The following is a 15,253-nucleotide window of genomic DNA, read 5'->3' on the forward strand; positions in this document are numbered from 1 at the left end:
TCAATGGCGAATTCGTTTATTTCTGTTTGGTACTCTTCGATGGTTTATGACAATTTTAATTTAATATTACAAAAACAAATTGAATGTCAGGGTGTTGAAACATTCTGGCATTCAATAAAAAATTTAAAAATTTGTTCTTTATGGGCTTAAGGCCGAATTGAGTCCACGACACAAGCGAGGATACCACTTTGAGGTTCAGTCTACATTTTCTGAAATGACACGCTGTCGCGTTCCGGCACCACCCGCAATACAAAAATACGTTAGCAACAAATCACATTTTTACGTGTTGCCTTCCGGTCATAAACATCTACTAGACGGCTAACAAACATACCGATCGGTCGATAGCAAACGGAATTGGCTAATAATTAACATAAATTTATATAATACCAGATTCAGCATATTCGTTCTTAGAGGACAGTGATTTTTCTGAGATTTGATAGTCAGAAAGTGGAGACTACCTGATGACAACATTTTTTTGTCCCGGATCTTTTCGGGATTCGGGAAGTCACTTAAGTACATAAAAATTAACGTTATTTGGGATATGTAGACTCTATTTACCTACAAATATCCGGGACAATAAAAAGTTGTCATCAGGTAGTCTCCACTTTCTGTCTCTGATCCTCGAAGTTTAGGTAAAAAGACTCTCCCTATTTCGATCATTGGTAATGAATCATAATCAATAATCGGAAAAAGATGTTCCAGATGTAAACATGCATCAAAATGCAGAAAAAAAAGGTTGGCATTCTTTCCAGCCGCTAGTCTCTTCTTTCTAGCCGATTGTCTCCAGCTAATTGGAATGGACCTGTCGTCCAATTTGAACTTCGGCAGATAGATTGAATCCATGGCCAAAAATGCAGCAAGGAAGCTTGGGATCCTTTCCAGGGTGAGGCGTTACTTTACACCAGGACAGTTGCTTCAGCTGTACCAAGCACAAATCCGGTCGTGCATGGAGTACTGCTGCCACCTATGGGATGGCTTTGCTCATATCAACAGGCCACTTTGGATTCAATTACCAATCGTGGCAAGAGGCTTATTGGTGACGTATTATATATTAAAGTTGCCTGCTTATCGATATTTTACAGAATATATCACGGAGAGTGTGCTATGGAATTACACGCTTTAATTCCGCCTTCCCCTTTTCATCACCATGGAACTAGGTGCAGGCTTGGGTTCCATCCATGTTGTGGACATTCCAAAGACTCGCGCGAAGCGCCACGCTTCCACATTTATATGGCGAACGGCTATAGAGTGGAATTCCCTGCCTGCAGACTTGTTCCCTGAACGTTATAACTTGGGCTTTTTCAAGGCGAGAATGAATAGGCATTATTTAGGTGGTAGGTAATTAAATAAAGGTTTTACTGCATCGTAGGGCAAAGCTACTGACCTAAGAAGTCGAAATTTTAAAGTAATTCTAATGGTGCCATGTAAAAAATGTAGTAGATAACTGACCTTTGACCAAAGTAGAAAATAAAAAAGTAACGAGAATGGTCACTCTCCGCCCCTCCCTAGCTTTAGATACCGCACCGCGCCCCGCATATTGACGGTCACATTGACGGAACGGCAACAAGGCTGTCAGCGAGCCATTCGCTAAGGACAACACGTTGATGTTTGAACTGTTTAAATTTATTTATTCCGAACGTACCTTATTATTATTATGATGGTCGTGAATTATGCCACGTACAGCTATTTATCTTCATCTAAATAAAATAAAGAGCGGAATTTCATTCGTTAAAAAACTTTTTATTAGATTTCGAATTTTAGATATAATTTACAGGTATTTTAGATATAATTAAAGTCAGAATAATCATTATAAATACCATTACACACTCCGAATGCGTGTGCCCGCGAGTGCCTGTGAGAGCCTGTGAGTACTCACGAGTACCTGAGTACGTACGAGTGCGTGCAACCATTGATTTGGTTTTTTCCGATCATTGATCGTAATAAAAAAACTGACGACTGATAATGCGGTGCATAAGCGGTCATGCAAGCTCAGCAATATTATGCCCTTATCATTAATATAAACTTAAAATATAAATGAACCTAAAATTGAACCTTGAGGTACACTACATGCTGCTGTAGACCCTGATGATCTCGTCCCGTTGACATCGACCCTCTCTACCCTTTCACTCAATTAAAAAGTTTCCAGATCCGTCAATCATCCTGCCAATTTTGCAATGCTAACTCATGCTGGTGACATCCGACTCTGTGCGTAAAGCGATGCGTACAATACCTCTGCATGCCCTTATTTTCTTAAAAATTAAGTGAGCATACGAAGTAGTTTCACTTTAATTTTGGCCCACATTAGTTCTGATGTGACAAAGTACCTAAATGAGTAAGTGTCGGCGGCCTCTGTACATATTCGATAAACGTAATTATAGACTCCGTTAAAGTTTGCAATTTATTTTTTGGCACTACGTTTAAAGCATTTCATTACAGAAGACTCAAGTTCTCCAGCTCCAGTGAATGAAAATATGGTCTTTATGTATAACAAGAGGCTATGTCTAATAAATATTTTTGAACGAAAAGCAAAACAATTTCATTAATATATAGTTCTTTGCGGTACTCTAATTCCACGCGTGGTATATATTTTTGAGAAAAATTTTTACTTAGTTCGACGGAATAACAAGGCCGCCATATTGGAATTTTCACGTAATAATTTCATTTCAATCATGACACGCGGTTAGTGAGATAAATAATAATAATAATAAGATAAATAAAGTTACGGTAGTCTGGGCTCCATATCAAACGTGGTATAGTCCTATGCTGGAGCGCATTCAAAGCAAATTCAGAAAGAAACACTGTTTTATGACATGTATGTAATTTTTCAACGAACAAAAGAAAAAATCACCTACGAGGCAAAATTGTGGTTACTTTATTGAGTATCATAATAGCGAAACATTAAATCACTATCGAACGATATAAAATTCTGACCACTCATCCATTGCTAAGTCTCTTGGAACGTTATATACGAACGGGTTAAAAAATCAGTAATGTAGAACGAAGTGGAGACAATAGATGATGTAAAATCTGATATAAGCCAGGAAGTAGCCACTTTGTGGCAAGGATGTCTGGGTAGGATACAATCTTAGTGTCGTCTCAGTGCGACATAGGATTTTAAAGAAGCGCGTCGAATCTTTATATTTGTTAATTGGACAGCTGTAATTTAATTGTACAGCTTCGATTATGTAAATACTTACATCGTAGTGTAACTATGTGAGGACACTCACGATGTACGTAAGTGCTATTTTTATTCCAAACGAAATTAAATTACGTTTAAATAAAAAGTGAATCAAAATTTTTGTAAAGTAATTCCTCAAAAGCACAAATATATAGATATGGAAGTGCCGAAGTTATGTAAAGCAGGAGGAATGTGTAAAATGGGCAAGTGTCCTCAAATGCCGGCCGCGCGAAAGTGCTGCTTCTGCGTGCCGATCAGAAGAGGTGTTACCATTTTCGGATATGTTAATTTGGTAAGTATTATTACTATACTTTACAACTCATATCCAATGCTGGAAATGAAATGAAATATTGATTTATTTTCTCTTGACAAATAAGCTTAAAATTAATATGAATTAGAGATAGATAATAACAAAATGTAACACGCTTGTTTTTTGTGAGACTAGCGACCGGTATAAGTTTAAGAAAAACCTATATTATACAGGCTTTCACTCAGTAGATGAATAATAAAGTTATAGCCTAATGGTTATGTTACTAAAGAAAGTTAAAAATTATAAAGATATATCTATTAACATTAGTTTATTTGACCTCCAAAACTAATAATTTACTAACGTTGTATGGTGAGTGAGGATGAATTGGTATCTAGAGGGTATATGTGATTTAGTGGTCGTGTAGTTAATATGGTGTGTACTGGGTGTAAGGTATATATAAGTATAGGACGTTGAAGTTCCAGGATCATATAATTAGTATTTATAAAAAAGAATAATGGGTTTACAAATATAAAGGCAATAGAGACCTTATACAATACCTTGGTTAGAAGCCATCTCGAATGAAAATACACTTATTTGGATTCCTGGTGAAATTAAATACGTAATATTGGAATGCTTACAAAAGAAATTTACAAGATATTTATATTTAAGGCTATACGGGATATATCGTTTTTATCCTTTGATGTATTCTAACCTATTTATTCTGGGTATGGTGGGGTACAACGAAGTAGGGGTACGGCGGGAATTAGCATTGGTTTTGTATGTATTCAAATAACAAATGCGGAGGTTTTGAGTCGTGTGGGCCTTTGTGTTTTCGACGGGTTTGTGGAGCGCCGGCGCCGGCCACAACTGTGGGCGATTCCTCATGGGAAAACCGACCTGCTGAACAAGGCATCATGACACGAGTGATGAGGACTTTAAACGTTATTGATGGGCAAATTGACCTATTTGCGTGTTCTCTGTGTAAGTCCTATGAAATAGCTTTATTTGTATTGTGTTATGGAATATAATGACAGTTTGTAATGTAATATTAATATAGTTAATAATGTTGAACAAGTGATAATTTTGGCTACATTATTGCATTAGATTAGTTCTGTAATGATAGTTGCTAGCCTATGTATGTAAAATAAATAAATAAAATAAGTGTGTGAAAAGGATTAGACGATAATCCTATGAGTTGATGTCAGTTTAGGGGAATGCGGGGTCATTTTGGGATTGAAAGTAATTTCTCTGTACCGTCATAATTTTGGGTCTTGATCCAGTCGGTGATATTTTTTTACAGATAGACATTGATAACGCATTAAAGAACAGTTTAGTACTTAGTTTGTTTTTTACAAATAAAGTACAAGGAAGCTGAAGAAGTATTTGCGAAAAACTGGTATAGACCATTTGGATCTGAAGGATCGTCGGATTCCTCTTCCGTCAGATCATTTCTTTTTTCCGCATAGGTCAGAAATTTATCTCCTTAGTATATATACCTTTCATAATCGTTAAGATACACCCGCCATTCTGACTCTCACATAAAAAGAACAGACAACTTATGACAAAAGCGAAATTTGACGAGTGTTCATAAAAAAACTATTTCTGACGAAAGCTAAATCTGATGTACAAGGAATCACGATAATTACTGCTTGTTACCAGCCACAAATTTCTGACCTATACGGTATAAAGAAATGATCTGACAGATGTGTACTAAATCTCTGATAGACGTACCCTTCCTACGTTTATCCTGAACTAGACCGCGTCAAGTATATTTTTTTTTTGTCTAATAGCAAGAATATCCCGAACTTTACTTGTAAAAGTCACAAACTGGGACACAGTTCCATATCTTCTAATAAGGTTTGATTGTCAACTTGTCCACCTATCCCTCAGTCATCAGGTCAGCGGGCTCGTGCATTTTTGGATATATTAATTGATCAAGAGTAGTAGTAGTAGAGTAAAGCGTATAGACTTAAAAAATATGCAAGAAGACGTCGGTTCGAATCCGACCGGATCGAAGGAATTTTTTCTGAGTGTTTTTTCTGAGTGTTCCATCTTTGTATTAATAATTATAACAAACTAGTGGAGTAATTTCACAAAAAATAATTGAATATCAATTCACTAAAAATTTAATTAATACAGTGAATAGCGACATCTCTCGCCAGGACTGGTAGTTGTAAAGGTACTAACTGGGTGATAAATCTGCAATAGATTTCTCATAGATCGTTAGTCGTTGAAAGACCAAGTACAAAGACACGATGCAAGCACATAGAAGAATTCGTGAGGTCCGTTGGTTCGTTCCGTGGCTTAGTTGGTATAGCGTCTGGCACGGTATGCAAGACGACGTCGGTTCGAATTCGACCGGATCGAAGGAATTTTTTCTGAGTGTTTTTTCTGAGTGTTCGATCTTTGTATTAATAATTATAACATATGATTTCATTGTCATTTGTTAACAATATTCGCTAACACGGCTATTGTAAGAATGTTAATTTGCCACGATTGCCACGTTCAAGAGAAATTTTAAATTGTATTTAATGGATAATCAAAAGAGGTACGACGAGTGGGGTATTTTTTAAGTGAAGTGTTTTTCTTGATTTGTTTTATTATTGTTTTTAATTTTCATTTTATTTCATTTTTTTGTGTAGTTTATTTAGGCCAGCATATGTTATGTTATATTATTTTATAGTGTATATATTTTTTATTTTTTATATGTGGTAAGAGTTGTCATTGTGTAATGATTGTTTGTTTATTGTGATGTTTAAAAACCTATATATTTTATATTATGTTAAGTTGATGTATGTATATGTTCCTGTTGTTAAAGTGTATGTTCGTTGTAGTGGTGTCCTTTCTGTTGTGGTGGCCATAGAATATCAGCGCCGGTCTGTTTCTTCGTGAGCAAACTGGCACATGCTGAGTGGTGACCTTTTTGGTTCCTTATTTTTGTAGTTGTAAAGTAATTATCGTCAATGTAATGTAGACCAAATAAATATATTTTCTTTTTTGATCTCTATTAACTTCTCTCTCTGTATTTCTTTTTTTGTAAATGTCCCAGGTGCTGTCGCTCCTGTCATTTCCCCTGCTGGTGTTTCTTCTAGTGGAGCACATGGCGACAGGCACGGCGGTGGATGACACCCACATAGACCCGCTGGTGCATCTGCCGCTGACCATTGCTTTTGTCGTCATCGACGTTTCCATGACCATCGTGCTGCTCATTGGCGCTCACCAGGTGGTAACCCAACTAAACTGTTTAGCTCGATCATATTAAAAAACAATATTTATAATGTTACTAGCAAAAATTATACTTGTATTCACCCTGTAGAGTGTTATTAGATTGACCAAAAAAAATCCGTGTGATGTGAATGTAAAAAATAGGAAATGTAAAAATCTAGTTATACGAGTGTGTATTGCCCAGGCATATCTACAATATTCTGCCAACATTTAATTAATTCTAGATTTCTCATTTCATAAAAATTCCTGTCTTTATTTATAAAATACTGTTTTAAATATCGTTTGATTGTCTCTTCGTTATCAAAATTGTGTCCACCCAAAACATTAAAGATGAAAGAAATTTAGTAGTAGTAGAGCTGAAGGGGCTCTGTTGGACGAATACAGAGAATGAAGTGATCCCAACCTAACTGCAATAGTATATGACGGCTTTGTTTGTGGCTTGGCAATACATCACAATGTAAAGAACATAATGTCATGGTGAAATAGGACACCTTTACGATTCATCAGTTCTGAAAGTTTTTTATGAATTATAAATTTAAAACTATCCCACCTATTCTTAAGATGCGCGTCAAAGTACTGTTTTTAAAATGACCATTGCTAAAGTAACATTGTAAAAAAGAAAAAGAATCTTTTTTTGTTAATAGTTAGGCAAGAACCGCGCGGATTTTTGGCCAGACCATTAGGTTTTCAAGCGCCTGGATAACAAATATTAGCAAATCCGACGTTCTAGTTTTTTGCATAACAAGAGCAATTTTCACAAAGGAGACTTGATCATAAAATTACGTGCTAGAAAATAATTTGTCAAAGGATTATTTCTCTATTTAAAGTTAAGAATGTAATAATTAAGCACTTACAGAGATCACTGCTCAAAAAGTGGCAGGTAGTACAAGAAAAACTAAAAGTTTATTTTTGGTAAATTCAAAACTCATGGAGTAAATGTTGTTGTATGAGATTTTAATATTTCACAAACAACCCCGAATACACATACTCATTATCACGCGTATCTCCCGTTGTGTTCGACAAAGACTTAATATTGGTATACTGAATAATAATTTATTTCTTTAAAAGGGTGCACTAATGATTATTAGACTTGTTATAAGAGGTAACGATCCTTCACTCGGTAGACAAGTTAAAATGACCATTGACCCCATTGACTTACAATTATATGGACGTCGGGTCCGCGCTAAAAAGTGTCCGAACTTATAGGGCGTTAAAATCGTATACAGAGCGTCATTCACGCTTTAGTCTTCGTTTGTTTGTTCTGACAGCGAAGCAAGCAAAATTAGACAGTACTGCGATGACATTACAATTTAAATTCAACGTTTTAGCTTTTTCATATTCCTTTACATGTCACTACGTTTAAATAAGTTGACTTGGGACATTTTTTTCGTGGTTTTTGTATTAGACCCGTCGTCCATTTATTTGTAAGTCAATGATTGATCCCATAAAAATAGTATGAACAGTCAAAACTCTACATTCCGTGTAGAGTTTCGTAGTTGGATAATAAATAATTGGATAACTGAGGATTTACACCATTTAGGGTAGCCGTAGCAGCAGAACTCCTTGTGAAAGAGTTTACCTATTTGTACCGCCAAGCAGTAACGCGAGCATTACTGCGTTTCGATTTGAAGGGTACTAGCGACACTACAGGCACGTGAGACTTGTCAAATCATGTCTCAGGGTGACGGGTGCAGTGTCAGTACCCCTCAGATTTCTGCGATTTAAAGCTCTGAGTGGCATTACAACTGCTATATTGACCGGCGTGTCACTTACGACCAGGAACACTACGTCTGTCCAATTCAATTCAATTCATTTATTTCTTTGTTAAAAAGTTCATGTATAGAATCACTGTGATCCGCCTAAGCATACAAAGTTTTTTTTTTCTGTAAACACACTCATGCAATAATTTGTATATTGTATTCATGCCGTCCAACAAATAATATCAGTCACAGTACTAAAATAAACAAAATGTCATAAATTAATAAGAACATAAACAATGTACAATGTACAAATGAAGTCTCTAATATTGTAGAATATCTGTTTTATTAACAAAGGCAATTTGTTGTCGATTCCAGAAGAAACGAGTATTACTGCAGGTTTACCTGTACTTCGGCGTGGTGTTCCAGCTGCTCACGCTGATCTTCGACTTGGCGTATTTTGATTATCGCGAGTACGTCGAGAATACCGTCTACTTCTTATTTCTCAGTAAGTAATCCACGTCGCAATGTAATTGAAACTTATGCTTTTCAAACACTTAACAATTTGCAATGAACTTCAAAATTTGGTATTACACCTACTAAATCATTTGTTTTCATCATCGTCAATCCGTATACGTCTCGCTGCCGGGCACGGATCTCCTTTTAAGAAACGGTTTAGAACGTTCATGGTTCAGTACTTACATAAATAAGATGACACTACTTTTTTTAAAATAATATCGAGTGATAGTACGAACAAATCGTATGCTATACGCTTGTCCATAACACTTGCAGTACTACCCAGAGCTTTAAATCGCAAAGATCTGAGGGGCACTGCCACTACGCCCGTCAGCCTGAGACATAAGTTAGTAGGTAAAACATGAAAGGAATAAATAAACTTTGCCTTTCACTGCTACGCAGGTTTGATTCCCGAGCCGGGAGAAATATTTATACGGCCTACATTTATTTATCTCGTGAGTTTGGGTGTAATTTGTGGTTGTCTATGTGTGTGTCCATGGCACCCGTGATACAGGGTTTCCCTATTAGTAGGCTATGAGTATGTGCTTTATTATTACTACAATTGAATTTTGTCAATACGTTGCTGATACTTCTCTACGGAAAACTTGGAAATTGCACTTGTAGTTGGTTTTTCGACATCCACATAGCTAAACCCGTAAATCCATATTCTGATATCCAATTTTACGGTAAACGCCGTTACTGTCCTTGAACGGGTTAAGTTAAATCCGGCACAATAGCTATATGGATAGTGGAGTTTATGCATCTTCGACGAGTTGTGTGAACCCATGGAGGTTTCAAGATGATCATTTAGTTTATCCCTAAAAAAATAACTATACCAAATTAAGGTTGTTAATTTGGTATAGAAAAGAAAAATAAAGAGAAATAATACACATACCGGCAATGTATGTAACGATATAAAATAGTAATGTTTATTTTTTAAATAAAGAATAAATTTGCTAAACAAACATGTCAAAATCATTTCGGTTTTTAAACTATAGTCTTATCTATATATCTCTCGGGTTCGATCCCGGTCGACACTAGCTTTAGTTACTTACTTTGGGATCAGAGCAACGTATGTGATATTGTCTTTATTTATTATTTACTTGTCTATTTATTATAATGTATGTCGCATCATTGGTCGTTGCTTCAGCGCCATCTGGCGGATGATTGTGGAACCTACGCCTATCAGTTAGTTACAACGCCACCTATCGACTAGTCTGGTGAAGCATCAAGCAATACTCATCGTGTTTCACATTTTTAATCCATTTCTATCTGTGTTAAGCATTGACTTACAATTATATGGACGTCGGGTCCGCGCTAAAAAGTGTCCGAACTTATAGGGCGTTAAAATCGTATACAGAGCGTCATTCACGCTTTAGTCTTCGTTTGTTCGACTGACAGCGAAGCAAGCAAAATTAGACAGTACTGCGATGACATTACAATTTAAAAGCTTTTTCATATTCCTTTACATGTCACTACGTTTAAATAGGTTGACTTGGGACATTTTTTTCGTGGTTTTTGTATTAGACCCGTCGTCCATTTATTTGTAAGTCAATGGTGTTAAGAGTTATTATGTAATTAATCATTTATTTAAGTAAACATAAGTATCTGTGCTATTGATCTGTAATAATATTTCGAATTGAAGAATTTATTTGAATACACGCCTCTAACTATGGTGTGGTATGGTCCGCCATCCTCGACCCTATGACGATGCAATTCCTGACTACACACGTCATGTATTTATGTTACTCACCGCAATCACTACGGATTCCAGGTCTAAACATCTACCTGCTGTTCTTGGTGTACAGCACAATACATCTAGTGGAAGAGACCACTGAAGTCCAGTACGTGGTGTACCAGAACCAGCCGCAACATGTCTGACGTCATCGCTCCACTCGACACTCGCAGTACGGGACTGATTTAGTGCATTCGTGTGATTTGGCAATTACGGCTATAACGAAATGATAATTGGCTAATGGCCATTGCAGTTGCAGACTTTTACCACATTAAAATAAACCAATGAAAGCGCAAACAAAACGAACAAGCTTGTTTGATTGGTTGATAATCATGTAACACGATTTTTGTTTCTGAGTTATCAATATCATGACAAATCTTTATTTCCCTGCAAAAACGTTTGTAGTAAAGACAACAAAAGTCTTAGTACAGCAAAAGAGCTCCTCGTGTAAGATACCGTCTAGAGAAGTGCTGCCATCTTACCTATTTCTGTCGCCAAGCAGTAATGTGACCTTACTGCGTTCCAGTTTAGAAAGGTAAGTATCCCTCGGATCTTTTGATTTGAAGGTCTGAGTGGCACTGCAAGTTTAAATTTGCGTACCATTCAAGAAATGATAACTGCCTCCGGGGCCGAACGGTGACCACGCCGGACTGCCACGCAGAGATCTCAGTTTCGTTTCCCGGGTCGGGAGAGATATTTGTATGGCCTATATTTATTTTTTTCGTGAGTTTGGGTGTAATTTGTGGTTGTCTACGTGTGTGTCCATGGCATCCGCGACACAGGGTTTCCCTAGTGCAGGTGTATGTTGAGTGTGTGCGTTATTATTAATGAACAAATTTTGGGACTTCTCTTTATTTAAAAACCAAATAAAAAATGCTTTATATTGGACAGTATATTTCAAACCACTAGTATATTTTAAATAGGAAACGACAATGACACTCAAAAATAATAACTAAAATAACGGATAACTCCAGTTTCTGTCGAGTCACCGCCGCGGAATCTCATGATTAAGGACCATGCATTCATTCGAAACATGTCTAGCACTATTATATTTAAACCAAAATTCTACAAATTGATGATAAAGAACTTAAAAATGTGCAGTTTGTCGAGATTATATACCTAAATCTAAATACCACTGAGTAGCTATCTAAATAGGAAGCTATGTAACTAATGTAACCCCCACAAAAGCAAAATTTCAACGGTATGAAACGGTACGCCCTGAACATTGAACGGGACTCTGATTACCAATTTTGAAAAATACATTTCCCAAATGAATCCTAGAGTTGAGTATAAAAATATCGATCGATCATTATGCAATGGATTCCATAACACGTAGGCGTATTAGGTAACGAAGAGGCGGACAAACTTGCTAACGAAGCTATATCTGATGGTGTGAGCATGTTTTGCAAACCGACTGCTAATTAATTTATTCCTCTAGCTAAAGATATTTGTATAAATATTTTGGATACAGACTACGAGGAAATTTCACTAGCAAGAGGCATTTGGTATAGGACGATGCATCGGCGATCTCCTTGGTTTGATGTTGCGGGTTTCTCTAGGGCATCTTTTGTTTCCGCATTTAGAATTAGATCTGGTCACATTCCACTAAATAAATTTGATCACTTGATAGATCACTTACACTTGATAGATATCAAAGCACTTACGATTACTGCAAAAGAATAGAAGATCTGATCCATCTGTTCGTGGGGTGTGACCACACTAGGACCGCTATAGTATGATTTGCAGTTGAGAAGTTTGGACGTAATGGAGACATAAATATTGTTCTGGGAAACCCATTTATTTTATGTGAAGACATAAAATTGTCGATAAGATTTATATACTTACGTAACCTATTTGCATTAAATCCAAAAATATCCCTAACTGACGACGCAATTTGAGATTCCCCATGAACACAGTATTAAAGGCCTTGTAAAAATTAAGAAAAAAATTATTCCCATCGGGAGTTGAACATGGAACTTCCTTAGCAAGCGCGTATAGTGAGATCTTCATTTTTAGATACCAAGTGACAGCACGAACGTGTCGTGCGCCTGATGGTAAACGACACACCTGTCCATAACAGTTGCAATGCAACTCAGAGCTTTAAATCGCAAAGATCTGAGGTGCACTGCCTCTGCGCCCATCACTTTGAGACATAAGTTGAAAAGTCCCATGTACCTGTAATTTCTTCCAAACCGGAACGCAATAATGCTACATTACTGCTTGGCGGCCAAAACAGATAAGGTGATAGAACTTTCCTGGAGGAATTGACAAGGATCTCCACTATCTAAAGAGATCGAATAGACATGCAATTTTACGACAAGGGATTTACCCTTTTAAAGCCCAGCCTTGAAGATATCTTCACCTGAATTCAATGAAGTCTACGCTTGGTAACATCATACAAACTTTTTGTTTACCAGTGAGTGTCGCGGTTTTTTTTATAATATCAAGTGGCGGGACGAACAAGTCGTGCGCCTGATGGTAAACTACACGCCTGTCCATAACAATTGCAGTGTCCTCAGAGCTTTTAATCGCAAAGATCTAGAGACATAAGTTGACAAGTCCCATGTGCCTGTAATTTCACCAGCACCCTTACCCTTCAAAACCGGAACGCAATTATGCTCATATTGCTGCTTAAATAAAAATAGGTAAGGTGGCAGGACTTTCCTGGACGAAACTCTTTCACAAGGACCTGTACTGCTACTAAACGTAATTGAACAGTACTTACCAATTGAATTTTCTCCGTGAGAACCCAGTTTTAGTTAACATTAAACTGTTAAACAAGAAATCAGATATTTATTAGTGTTTTCATAAAGCGTTTTAATAAAACTGAAAGTTTAATCAAAATGTTTTATAATTTAACTGTAAAATCCAAAGAATTTTGCTAGTTATGCCAGTTATATTTTGGTAGATCGAAAATTTTACAGAAAGAAGACTTAATTTTGATTTTTAAAAACAATTCGAACTGCATTCAAAGATTTTTCAATAATCGCCTGTCTGAGCCGAGATTCGAACTCGCCAAATGTCAAAAAAGACAATTGGTTTTTCTACTATACTGATCGAAAGCCTCAATAATAAGGATTGTTTTCTCCTAAATAACATAAAATCTTAAATAAAAATAAGACCAATAAAGTTTAATTGATAAGTTCCTATAAAAGTGCCTACAGCATATAGGTCTGCTCGATCGGTGGCGATTGTAACCACATCAAAGTCAAATATTATTTATTCCATAGGTAAAACAAATTTACACTTGAAAACGTCACATTTAAGCTACTGCTCGTTCACTACGCTGACCTCCCTGAGAAGAACGAGCAAGAAACTCTAGGGATTGCTCTTGTCAAATAAACTTAAATGCTATGGAATACACTTTGAATCAAATTTGTGTGGATTCTGGAGCCATGTCGTCTTTCCATACATCTTTATCTAACACGTAGTCTTCAATTTTGTAATATGATTTTTCGATCAAAATATTTTTAATGTAGTTTTTAAACTTAGGAAATGATAAACTTAATATATGCTCCGGAATCTTGTTGTAAAAACGTATACAGTTCCCCATAAAACAGTTGTTTATCGTAACTGTCGTTCGACATTATGTGTTTTGACTATCAATAGGCGCCTACGGACCTATCTACTCGATTTCATTCCACGAAAACAATGTCCCAAGTCAACCTATTTAAACGTAGTGACATGTAAAGGAATATGAAAAAGCTAAAACGTTGAATTTAAATTGTAATATCATCGCAGTACTGTCTAATTTTGCTTGCTTCGCTGTCAGTCGAACAAACGAAGACTAAAGCGTGAATGACACTCTGTATACGATTTTAACGCCCTATAAGTTCGGACACTTTTTAGCGCGGACCCGACGTCCATATAATTGTAAGTCAATGGTTTTTGATCACACCTTAAGATTCTATACTACCCCAAATGGCTTTGGTTGACTCCGCATAACATTGAAAAAGTTGAATCAATCACTTGGGAAAAAATATATAGTAAACTTGAAGATATACACTGATTTCTATACTATGCGATTCTTGAAAATTTTTATGATTATGATGAATTTTTCAAGAAAACCGCTGTTACCTATTGAATAAGAAATACCAATATTTTTTTTTATTTCATCTGAACTAAATAGGACACGTATAGTATACGATATACATTTTTCAATTGGCTTCGATTTCGTTTATAAGAAACAAAGTCTTAAATAAAGCCAGTGTCTCTACCGCTCGATCTAAGCAAAACCGCATTAGTACGGGAGAAATTAGAATTCGAGCTAAAGAATAGTTTCGAGTTGCTTCACCTACATACTTAATTTTCGGCATAATTTTAATTAAACTTTGAAAATAGCTTGTCGTGCCATAAAACTGGGAGTCACGCAATTCTTGTTGAAGTAAACACACAGTAATTGCTCACATTACTGCTTAGCGGCAGAAATAGCTAAGGCGGCAGTACTTCCCTGGAAGAACTCTTTCACAAGGTGACCTAACAAACAACCAACCAGGTTCACGGCAGTAAAACAGAAAACTTCAGATCGACAAATTTATTTAAAGTCCGTTATAGAGAAGAAAAGGTAATAAAAAGTCAGGCTGTAACAATAAAAGGTATATATACATTGACTTACAAATAAATGGACGACGGGTCTAATACAAAAACCACGA

General features: G+C 36.3%; 1 protein-coding gene across 2 annotated transcripts; it reads left to right on the forward strand.

The window, feature by feature from the left end:
• The first annotated feature begins 3,321 nt into the window (after positions 1–3,321).
• On the forward strand, positions 3,322–11,060 carry LOC113238271. 2 transcript variants are annotated; one of them, XM_026475082.1, is made up of 4 exons: positions 3,322–3,470; positions 6,478–6,651; positions 8,729–8,858; positions 10,641–11,059. In XM_026475082.1, the coding sequence occupies exons 1-4, from the start codon at positions 3,336–3,338 to the stop codon at positions 10,745–10,747; spliced, it is 546 nt and encodes a 181-aa protein (XP_026330867.1). In that variant the 5' UTR covers positions 3,322–3,335; the 3' UTR covers positions 10,748–11,059. The 2 variants fall into 2 exon arrangements, with proteins under 2 accessions (XP_026330867.1, XP_026330868.1); XM_026475083.1 differs by lacking the exon at positions 3,322–3,470 and adding an exon at positions 4,287–4,409 and having other exon boundaries at positions 10,641–11,060.
• The last annotated feature ends 4,193 nt before the right edge of the window (positions 11,061–15,253 follow it).

The sequence above is a fragment of the Hyposmocoma kahamanoa genome, unplaced genomic scaffold, assembly GCF_003589595.1.
Source record: "Hyposmocoma kahamanoa isolate Upper Pololo Valley unplaced genomic scaffold, ASM358959v1 95, whole genome shotgun sequence".
NCBI lineage: Eukaryota > Metazoa > Arthropoda > Insecta > Lepidoptera > Cosmopterigidae > Hyposmocoma > Hyposmocoma kahamanoa.

Excerpts from the sequence above, each read along its gene's own strand:
- LOC113238271 (XM_026475082.1), top strand. The coding sequence starts at position 3,336 with ATGGAAGTGCCGAAGTTATGTAAAGCAGGAGGAATGTGTAAAATGGGC. Across the intron at positions 3,471-6,477 it reads TTTTCGGATATGTTAATTTG|GTGCTGTCGCTCCTGTCATT; the intron begins GTAAGTATTATT and ends TAAATGTCCCAG. Across the intron at positions 6,652-8,728 it reads TGCTCATTGGCGCTCACCAG|AAGAAACGAGTATTACTGCA; the intron begins GTGGTAACCCAA and ends TGTCGATTCCAG.